Source organism: Colossoma macropomum, unplaced genomic scaffold (genome assembly GCF_904425465.1).
Source record: "Colossoma macropomum unplaced genomic scaffold, Colossoma_macropomum, whole genome shotgun sequence".
NCBI lineage: Eukaryota > Metazoa > Chordata > Actinopteri > Characiformes > Serrasalmidae > Colossoma > Colossoma macropomum.
This window is the reverse complement of record NW_023494808.1, coordinates 11,951,143-11,963,392: the sequence shown is the minus strand read 5'-3', so window position 1 is coordinate 11,963,392 and position 12,250 is coordinate 11,951,143. Positions and strand designations below refer to the sequence as shown.

The following is a 12,250-nucleotide window of genomic DNA, read 5'->3' as shown; positions in this document are numbered from 1 at the left end:
AGTCATTTAAAACGACTATATACAAAATACAATATGCTAAAATATATCAACGTTCAATACATAACTAATAAAAATCACAATAAACAACTCCTCTGTCAGGCACTGTAGTTCATTATCAGTGGGCTATGGTTGCCAAGCAAACCTAACAGTCAGAGATTATTCCTAAAGCACAGTGGTTTTTAATAACTCGCCTCATTAATATAGAATTCAACCACTGCACGTAGCTTTTCAGCAGCTCTGAATGTGGCTCAGCCCGTCAGAGTTTAGATCCCTTTTCATAATGCATATTAATAAACAAGCATCATAACTGAGTTTACCTATGTGTCCAGGTAGAGGCGAGTGTGGCCGCGGCAGAGTGGGCGATGTACTGGTCAGTATCAGGCTCTTCCTGTTACTGGTGCGACAGCTGTAACACACAGAAACAAACCAGGAGTAAGTGTATGTATGTGAGGGAGGTGGAGGAGCTGTTATTATATATCTCTTCCTGTTATTGGTACAGATAATGATAATCAATAACACAAAGAGAAAAGCATGAGAGAGCACTCTTCTCTGCATTAGTCTGTCAGCACACAGAGCACCAAAAAGGCCCCACCAACCAATGACGAACGTTTTCAGTTCGATGACACAAACGCAGCAATGCTGGATGGGAAGTGTTCAACCTGTGCTGTTATTTTGTGATAACAGCACTTTTTTATAAACAGTAACTGTATCAGTCTGCTGCAAAGTAAAGACTGTAGACATGACAGTGGAACAACTAAACAAACTGCAATTAGCTAAGAAGCTAACAGAATACAATTCAGCAAACAAGATCAACTGTAAATGCTTCACAGACTTGGTACAAACAGGGGTGGTCACTGTTCTAGGCCAGGGGTCGGCAACCCAAATGTTAAGAACAGCCATTTTGTCCCTTCAACAAAAATCTAACCACCTTAAGAGCCACAACATTTTATGTCCATTTTACCATCTTGTCTGTAAATGTGTCTCAGTGTGTGCTGATGTACTAGTACAGGCTAACAAGTGTAATATTAACAGAAATGCAGACCGACTTTGCTGTGCTTTAAACTTGAGCTCAGCTATAGCTGCTTTTCTCGCATCTCTGGCAGGAAACTTTGCCTCAAAAGTAGAATAGTTTCTTGTAAAATGTCTCTCAATGTTCGACTTTTTACGAGGCTGAAGTCGCTTCTCATTCACCAGCTTCTTGTTCGAATTTTTCCGTTCCACCTTAAAAGGTGCCTGAGGTGCCAGAATGGAACTGGGACAATTCAAAAAAGAAGTTGACTTCAGCTTCCCAACTTTTTTAGTGTCTGACAGTTTCTTGTTTTTCTCCTGACTTAATATCTCAAAATAATGCTGACTTTTCTCAAAATACTGCCTTAATATTTCAAAATAGTGATGAATTTTCTCAAAATAGTGATTTCGTTTCTCAAAGTAATGATGAATTTTCTCAAACCTTTAACCTTAGTATCCTGAAATAATGACTTCTCTCGAGAGTTTATGATACTATGTCAAAATAAGTTATAAAGTACGAAATTACTTTAGGATAATAACTCATTATTAAGAGATAAGTCACTATTCTGGCATAGTAAGTCGATATTTTGAATAAATAAGTCATTATTTAGAGATATTATGTCTAAATTTTGACATACTGCTGTTAGAAACAGAGAAGGAGGAAAAAATCTAGGTAATGTTTTTCTCCTCTATGTGGTGGGATGGGTTTCCATAGTAACTCCAGTAAACTCCAGAGCTCTATCTCAAAACAGGAAGTACACATCAGAGGTGCTGCCACAGCAACGACACACATTCATACCAGTGCAGGAAATAGAAACGCTGCAGTTGGCTAATTAGTACTTCATCAGCCAATCAGACGCTGCCTCAGACACAGCCAGAGTGAGTGCCAGTCAGTCTAATCAAACTGAGGAGATGATGATGCAATTATTTGAAAGTTCATTTACATAATTCACTGGTTTAAGATCTATCAGACAGCACTTCACTGCATATGTGTGTGTGTGTGTGTGTGTGTGTGTGTGTGTGTGTGTGTGTGTTGAGCTCTTTGTGGGGAATCCCCAGAATGATGAAAAAAATGAACACTGTGATGCTGTGGGGTATTTTTTGCAGGTCCTCATGAGGAAAAATTAGTTCTTGTACAAAATGCAGCTTTTCTTAGGAAAACATTTCTGGCAAAAGAAAAATATAAATTTTTTTTTTATGTTTATGTTTCACATGTTTTTATGTTTCACACTGTTTAAAAACTTATGAACATTTCATGATGAATGGATGAACAGAAATGGTCCAAAATGGGAGCAACAGAAATGGAATGATGAAAGTGGCAGCTGGCATTTTCACATTATGTAAATAACAACAACAACAACAAACAATAACCAATGGAGGTACAAGGTTTTGTTCCCACAGTGACGAGATATGGAATTTCATTTTTAACTGAAATTTAACTAAATTAAGGAGTAATAACTCTATTAAAGAGACTCTATTAGCAAGCTATTAGCATCACTTACTGGCAACAGTAAGTCCTAATAAGAAACTCTGTTCACTTTGCAGCCATCTTTGCAACGCCACTGGGCAGTTATTTCCAGCCATACAAGACCAAAGTCCTCTCCCCTTGAATGGAGGGAGACCTAAATACTCAAAACTGAAGGTCAAATACCGTTTAAAAACAGACTTGAAATCACCCGTAAAATCTAACAAAAACCTCATAAATCGTTCATAGCATTCGGCTCAATCACATACAAAAACACATTTTTTCGGGTTGTTCTGGCTACTGCACTTGTGCAAATCTCCACAACGGGGGGCTGGACTTTCTCTGCAAACAGACGCCATGTTGAGCATTATGAACGGTCTCATTCATATTTTAACCAGTGACCAGTCTCTTCATTTATAACGTCTCTGCTGACAGCTTTTGGTTGTTGTACAAAATAATAGCAGTAAGAAATGTCATGTTTTTTTTTTACTTGGTATAAAGAAACTAGTTGACACAGTCAAAAGTTGATGATTAAGCTTAAACTCACATGTGCATAAGTTCGCACGAACCGTGTACACCAGGGGTTGCACGGACTAGTCAACTAGCGCACTTTACAACATGGACGCCTCAGAGAAGACAACAGGTGAGGAACCTGGTGATTTCAGAGTTTATATTTCTGGTTCCCTCAAGGCTTGTTGGAAAGAGCATGCCACTCTCACTGACCTGTGGAGTTTGGCTTCATTCTATCATTTCTCCGCCAATGCTTCAAAGATCAGATACTGAACGCCGTTGTCTCCAGTTTCCCTAAGACTACAATAAAGAGTCCTGTGTGGTTAGAGAGGGGGTGTAATACCTCACAGTCCTGTAAAGTTTGAAGTCTCTTACTCTTATTTTCACCAAGTTCCCGTACTCTAAATTTCTCTTGCTCTCTGGACCTTCACCGCAGGCCGCCTGGGGTGTGCCGAAGTCAGATACAGTTTTGTGAGATTCCAGGGTCCATATCTCCGGTTCCCTGAGCGCTAGCAATGCTAGTTGGAAAGGTCTTGTCATGCTCCACTGACCTATGGAGTTTGGCTTTGTCACGGATTTTAAAAGTCTCTTGTTGCAAAGCATTTCCTTCTCTTGAGGTTTTATTCATGACGTCATCAGCGATGAGTCAAACGTCGACTCTACTTTCATCACATAACTGTGAACTTTACAAAAATCTGAAGTCGTGCAGCCCCTAGTGTACACACAGTGAAACTGCAGAAAAAGTTGACGCCTGCCTGTGTAGACGTTACTCTATTGAAGGGATTCAGCAAGCTGACATGGAAAAAACTCTGGATTAACTGCTTTAGGTACTGTTTACATTCTGAATGATGACTTGATTATCATTTTAATGTGAGAACTGCTGTAACATTAAATGCCATATTTAAGTGTGTTCTCTGGTCTCCTCCCTTTCAGTGTGGAAATACACAACAGAGACATTAACAAACTGTGTGTGTGTGTGTGTGTGTGTGTGTGTGTGTGTGTGTGTGTGTGTATGTGTGTGTGTGTGTGTGACTCATCTTCTGTCTCCAAGTGTATTGATTGGGTCACTGACTGATCAGGCATCGTCCAGGTCAACCCCACAGGGGTTCTGAACACACATCTTCCTCTCTCTCTGTCTTGCTCCGTCGCTATCTCTCTTTGTCTGTCTCTATCTGTCTCTCTCTCTCTCTGTTTGTCTCTACATTATATTTTTATGTGTAGTGCAGGCCTGCTGTGTGGGTGTGTTGTGTTTAAACAGGTGATGATAGTGCGGTTTTGAATGAATTATAATAACACACACACACACACACCTGTTTCATGTATCTGCCTCAGGGAGCGCTCGGTCTGCATGACCTCTCGTTACAGTTCCATATAACAATTTTGTTAGCACACAGCGGTCTGTTTATGTTTGACCTCTAACAGTAAACGCACACACACACACAACTCATGAAAAATGCAACACAGGGAAACTGTAAAACTGAAAGAGAGACACAGACAGAGAGGAGAGGGAGAGAGATAAGAGAAAAAAGAGATGAAAGACATGACCAGAAAAAAATCTAGATTTGAAAATGCATTGATAACAAACTAAAAAAGATTAGTGCAAAAGTCTAAAAAATACAGGACATTAAGTTTCATAACATCATACAAAAAAGCTCTGTGTGCCAGTAACATCAAGACCCTCAGAGAAAGAGTCTTCTGTGGCTGAAACACAGACGTAGTTAACTAGAGCTCATGAAGGAAAATGCCTACATTTACTGACCAGCTGTGACAATCTGTTCAGTTATATTACATCCATTTCCATGTGTATACCATTTCCATAGTTACACTACACCCATTTCCATAGTTACACTAAACCCATTTCCATAGTTACACTACACCCATTTCCATAGTTACACTAAACCCATTTCCATAGTTACACTACACCCATTTCCATAGTTACGCTACACCCATCTCCATAGTTACACTACACCCATTTCCATAGTTACACTACACCCATTTCCATAGTTACACTAAACCCATTTCCATAGTTACACTACACCCATTTCCATAGTTACACTACACCCATTTCCATAGTTACACTAAACCCATTTCCATAGTTACACTACACCCATTTCCATAGTTACGCTACACCCATCTCCATAGTTACACTACACCCATTTCCATAGTTACACTACACCCATTTCCATAGTTACACTAAACCCATTTCCATAGTTACGCTACATCCATTTCCATAGTTACACTACACCCATTTCCATAGTTACACTACACCCATTTCCATAGTTACACTAAACCCATTTCCATAGTTACACTACACCCATTTCCATAGTTACGCTACACCCATCTCCATAGTTACACTACACCCATTTCCATAGTTACACTACACCCATTTCCATAGTTACACTAAACCCATTTCCATAGTTACACTACACCCATTTCCATAGTTACACTACACCCATTTCCATAGTTACACTAAACCCATTTCCATAGTTACACTACACCCATTTCCATAGTTACGCTACACCCATCTCCATAGTTACACTACACCCATTTCCATAGTTACACTAAACCCATTTCCATAGTTACGCTACATCCATTTCCATAGTTACACTACACCCATTTCCATAGTTACACTAAACCCATTTCCATAGTTACGCTACATCCATTTCCATAGTTACACTAAACCCATTTCCATAGTTACACTACACCAATTTCCATAGTTACGCTACACCCATTTCCATAGTTACGCTACACCCATTTCCATAGTTACACTACACCCATTTCCATAGTTACGCTACACCCATTTCCATAGCTATACTACACCCATTTCCATAGTTACACTACACCCATTTTCATAGTTACACTACATCCATTTCCATAGTTACACTAAACCCATTTCCATAGTTACACTACACCCATTTCCATAGTTACACTACATGCATTTCCATAGTTACACTACACCCATTTCCATAGTTACGCTACACCCATTTCCATAGTTACGCTACACCCATCTCCATAGTTACACTACACCCATTTCCATAGCTATACTACACCCATTTCCATAGTTACACTACACCCATTTCCGTAGTTACACTACACCCATTTCCATAGTTATTCTACACCCATTTCCATAGTTACGCTACACCCATTTCCATAGTTATGCTACACCCATTTCTGTACTTATGTTATACCAATTTCCACAGTTATACTAAAATCGTTCCCATAGTTATTCTACACCCATTTCCATAGTTACACAACACCCATTTCCATAGTTACACTAAACCCATTTCCATAGTTACGCTACACCCATCTCCATAGTTATACTACACCCATTTCCATAGTTACACTACACCCATTTCCATAGTTATTCTACACCCATTTCCATAGTTACACTAAACCCATTTCCATAGTTACACTACACCCATTTTCGTAGTTATATCACACCCATTTCCATAGTTACACTACACCCATTTCCATAGTTACACTACACCCATTTCCATAGTTACACTACACCCATTTCCATAGTTATACTACACCCATTTCCATAGTTACACTACACCCATTTCCATAGTTACACTACACCCATTTCCATAGTTATTGTACACCCATTTCCATAGTTACACTACACCCATTTCCATAGTTACACTACACCCATTTCCATAGTAATTGTACACCCATTTCCATAGTTACACTACACCCAATGCTATACCAATTTCCACAGTTATGCTAAAATCATTTCCATAGTGATGCTACACCCATTTACATAGTTGTCCTACACCCATTTCCATACTTACCCTATACCTATTTCAATAGATATACTGCACCCATTTCCATAGTTATACTACAACCATTTCAGTTTTGTATAAAATGCTCATCTCTACAATCTTCCACGCTGGAAAATCGTCTTTCCTCACACAGCAGCTCCTTCTCCTTCCCCTTTCCTTTCTTCTATACTCCTTTCATCATATGTAATGCTCATGCCCAGGAACGGGCACACACACACCACAGCAAGATTTACCCACTCTCTGTCTCTAAACACACAGAGAGAGAATAGTGAAATATTTAGAGGGAATGCATTAGGATTGGCCGACAGACAGCAGGGAGTGCCTGAATAACATTATTCACTAATGCTCCTTCTACAACCCCCCACTGTGAGAGAGCGAGAGAGAGAGAGAGAGATACAGAGAGAGAGACAGAGAGAGAGATACAGAGAGAGAGACAGAGAGAGAGAGAGAGAGAGAGACAGAGAGAGAGAGAGGCTAAATACAGAAAATATCACATCGATTTACTATTTATCTCCTTTTCCCATTTCTGTCAGTTCAGTATGACTTAACATATTAACATATTACCATGTTCTAAAAGCTCCTCATTCCCTCCCCTTATCTTTGCTGTTCCCCCTGTATATGAGATAATCACACAGAGTCACTCATCCCAGGCTAAAAGGACCCACTTACTTCAGCTGTTTCGTGCTACTGATGTGCTTTAATCCAATACACACCCTACCATCTCTAAAACACTGCACCAACTCTTAATACAGCAATAGCTGTGTTTACACAGTTTTCCCAGGCTAATGTAGCAAACAATTAATGGAAGCTTGCACTGCTTTAGCATCATGCTAACTGTGCTCCCAAATCACCACATGCTTGTCTCAAACCACGTTGACTTGTAATCTCAAATGGACCTGATTATGTTGTTTCTGAAAATGTATGACATAAAGTTATCTATAAACACAGACAAAACTCAGCCTTCAAGACGGCTGCTACTACAGTTTTAACCATTTTTTGTCCATACGTAAGTCTATTTGAGGTTACCCAACAACTTGACTCAGTTTGAGGCAAGCATGTGGTGATTTAGGCCTGCAGTTAACACAGTGCTAAAGCAGCAATGCCACTTTTATACTGTCCTGTTGCAGCTCCACAGTAGAATTAGATTTGTAGGTAAAAATAAAATAATCCTCCTTTGCAGTAAAATAAAGCTCTGCTTGTCATTCCAACACAGTTTTAACAGTAGATGGTCTTAACCCCTGGAGTTAATGTAGAACTGCTAATTAACCAGCCTTCAACCTTGAAGGTTGGTGCACAGACTGTTGGTCACTATAGCAGCACAGACAACAATCTGACCTAGCTAGTAGCTAACGGAAATGGCAAAGAAAAAGATTTAAGACGAACATCCATAATTCAGAGACTAATAGACTTATTTGCATTCATAAGCACTCAAGCTGGAATATGTTCAATCTGCAACAAAAACCGTCAAGCACTAAAAGTTGCGAAGCTGAAGTCAGTTTCTCGTTCGTCAGCTTCTTGTTCGAATTGTCCCGTTCCACCTTAAATGGTGCAGCAGTTACATTCTGGTGCCTCAGGCACTATTTAAGGTGGAACGAGAAAATTTGAACAAGAAGCTGGCGAATGAGAAACTGACGTCCACATCATAAAAAGTTGAACGTGGAGAGACATTTTATGAGAAACTGATTTTATGGTAGTTTCTTGTCAGTTGTAGTATGTTAGACATAAAATGTGGTGGTTTGATTTTTGTTGTAAGGAAGAAATGGCTGTTTCTAACATTTGGCGACCCCTGATCTAGACGCTGACTGACTGTGAGTACAAGGGGTTGTCTGACCAGGTTTCAGTCACATGTTAGAAATGGAAAACAGCAGCAGCTCTATGCTGAGACTCTTTACTGAAGGAATCACCGTAAAACTGATAGATACAAATAAATATGCTGATGTCTTTTATAAGCTTCAATTGCCTGTGTTTAATCTAGAATGGCCAGAAAATATTCATGTGCACCACAGTTAGCATAGCGCTAACTTGCTACCAGAAGTCCCCTACCAGAGGGCTAGCAGAAATTAGCATTATCTTAAAGGTGTGTTTTTCCTGTTGTTCCGAAAGAGATTTGCTATTTATGGCCCAAAATTCAAGTCTAGCTCTAATAGTTGTGGTTCACCACTTGAAAAACATGAGTCAAATTTGGTCTTACATGATATGGGCCATTTATCCAGTCCTGATGCTCCCTGCTTTCATTGTTTATCTATGATCTGGACCCTCTTATCAAAAATACAGTCTACAGATCAATCACTTTTGAGCATGGTTGTGTGCTAGTCATCACCACCACACTCCAGTCCACTCAATTCTATAACTGATCCAGATGCCTTTGCAGAACTGAGTCCAGCCAGAGTTGAGGCTAGCAGTGTGCTAATGCTAACTCTGCAGTGTGCTGGCCTGATTTGCACACTGAGAGACAATCCAGAGAGGCTGTGAAAAAAAACTCACAAAGCAGAACAGCACATCAACAGTGTGAATCTCATTTCCACAGTTTGCCGTCATGCTTGAGTGAGTGTGTGTATGTGTGTGTGTGTATCTATTTGATCTCACTCCTGGATCTGAGCTCCGTCCGCAACGGACAGTTCATCAAGGTCGGACTTGACAGTTTGTCCACACATACATGCACACGAGTCTACGGGCTGGGACGATAATCAGTTTGGAAAAAACATAAATTGTGATGAAATTGTCAATAAATATGGCTTCTTTTCATTATTTAAAAGCATTTCTTTCTATTCTGTAAATCTAGTTGTGAACTAACAAGTTAAATACTGTGAACACGTCAGTTGGCTTTCTCACTGTTTACCTGAATTGCAAGTTACAGACTAGTCTCGCGGTCTGGTGTGTTTTACAGTTGAATGCAACCATGTCTACTTTAAAAGGAAAGGGCTGTTTGGCTATCATGCACAATAACCAATCACGTAATGTTGTTTTTTGCATGACAATGTGAGGCAGGTGATTTTCAAAAAGTGGGCTACAACAAAAACAAACCAGAGGGAAACAAAGTGGTAAGCGTCAGCATATCCTCGTACCTCCATTTTTGTTGTTTTTCAGGTTTTGACAAATTTTGAAAATGCCTGTTGCCCTTTACATTGTGTGTAAGTTTCATGATGAATGGACCAAAATAAATACCCAAAATTACTTGGCAAAGGGTCTGGTTACATTGACGTACATTATAAGTATGTTTTTTCTTTCTTCTATAAAGTCACCATTTTGGAGATAAGAAGTTTTGTTCCAACAGCAGTGATATCTTACTAGCTCCACAGCAACTAAATGTAATTGCTTGTAAAAATATGTGTGGATAGACAATCAGCATGCAACTGATACTTGTGGTTGGATTTAACAAAATCATTGTTTTTATAATGAGTAAAATATGCATTTTTTCATTACTTAAAACTACAGGTATTTTGCAGTTACAGTCATATGCAAAAGTTCTCAGTGCTGAATATCAATGAAAAATGCACTGGACTTGATGTGAAGGTTTCAGAGTGTTATATCCATAAAAATCTACTTGTTGTGAAAAAAAACTCGCAACGACTAAAGATTAAGCTATAAAAAAGAAAGAACAAGGTCACACAGTGTCATCGAAGCAAAGCACAAAACTATGTGACTGCTAAGTAGCCTGCTAAACCCGCTAAACATGTCCATGAGGTGCTTTCCATCAAAAAATACCGCCCCTCTGATTTTCTTTGTTTGCCAGCACTCAAAGAGCAACTCACTGCTGTGCGTGTAACTGAAGTTAAATCAGGACCAGAGTTTTGGATAACAGATCAGAGCACAGGGCGCTCTGGAAACAAAAACCTGATTAACTAGACTTCGAGCAGCCACTTTAGACAACAGCGTGTCTATTCACAAACCACCTCAGGAGTAGGAGTGCTGATCTAGAATCAGCCTTTGTGACAATGACCATCATAAAAGCGGTGAACTTTACTTTACAGCCAAATGCTCTTTTATTCTGAACAGCAGGAGGGAAAAGTGCCCACTGCAGCGTTACCCCAGCATGAAACAGGGGAGGGGATATCGCGGGAGGACCCGCCACATGTAGAGGGTGGACAAACTCACACCGTCCTATTTATAATTAGCCTTCACAATATAGCAAACAGCAACTACTTCACTAGTAGCAACTACAATAACTACTACAACAGTCCGTTTTTAGACCAGGAGCGTGGCTTTACTCTTTGCATGCTTTGGATGGCCACGCCCTCCAAGCTCCCCACGGCAGTGTGGCCTGTAGTGGACACCACAGTATTTTTACAGAAACCATTCATGCTTTTTAGCTGTCCATTGGTGGCATGGCGGTGCAGTGGAGAGTGCCATTGCCTTGCAGCAAGAAAGGACTGGGTTCAATTCCCCGGCCGGGTGACCAAGGTCCTTTCTGTGTGGAGTCTGCATGTTCTCCCTGTATCTGTGGGGGTTTCGTTCCACAGTCCAAAGACATGAAGTCAGGCTGAATTGCCCCTAGGTGTGACTATTTGTGATGGACTGGTGGTGTTTCCTGCTTTCCACCCAGTGACCACTGGGATAGGCTTCAGCTTGACCCAATAGCATAAGTGGCTTAGATAGTGTATGTGTGCTTATAGAGTTTTAGTGTTTGTTAGCCTCATAGCACTAGTTATAAACCAAAGAAGCAAATTTTGAACTCTAGGATTTTAGTCTTGTCCAATCAACTACACCTGAGGTAAAAGAAAAAATGGGTAAATCAGATTTTTCGCTCAACTTTTCCTTTAATGCACAATGATCTACTGAATTGAATGAGTGAACTAGTCTAGAAGCTTAACCTGTGTCCAGAATATCACCTCATACATTCTTTCATTCATAAAAAATGTGGCAGCACAAACATTCACACACAAAAGGTTTAGTCCGCATTATTCAAAAATGAAAAACTCAGCAGAGGCGCAGGGAAAATCTTAATTAGTGCTCTGCATGTTCATACAGTAGGCAAAAAATGTCAAAAAGGAGCTGTGCAGCCAGCAAAGCATAGTGAGGTTAATGTGAGTAAAGACTGCTTTCATTCAGTTTTACAGCAGAGAGTTGCCTGTTTTATTAATACAAACAGGAGGAAGGCCTCACTGCTAAACTCTTCTCAATGTTCACACTGTTACAGAAGAAACACTGTGGTGAAAAAACAACATCGTGCCAAAGGAAATGAATAAATGAGGGCCCAACCACTGAGGCGTTATGATGTTTTAACACCTAAATTTCAGGCTTTTTATTCAGTGACGACTCCAAATTATTCTGTAATTATGATAAATTATTCAGTAACTACTATAAATGACTCAATAATGTCTTTAAATTATTCAGCAACTACTGTCAATAATCCAGTAACTACTACATCCTATGCAGTAACCATTATGACCAGTAACTACTATGAATTGCTCAGTGAGGACTACTGACTATTCAGTACCTCTATAATTTATTTAGTAACTAATATAAATGATTCCATAACCACTAT

General features: G+C 39.7%; 1 protein-coding gene across 1 annotated transcript in view; it reads right to left on the bottom strand.

Moving 5' to 3' along the window:
- Positions 1-12,250, bottom strand: part of mast1a (microtubule associated serine/threonine kinase 1a) — an 89,353-nt gene that overhangs the window by 57,995 nt on the left and 19,108 nt on the right. Inside the window, 1 exon segment of the mRNA XM_036557737.1 lies at positions 318-406. Within this exon segment, the coding sequence (XP_036413630.1) occupies positions 318-406 (89 nt within the window).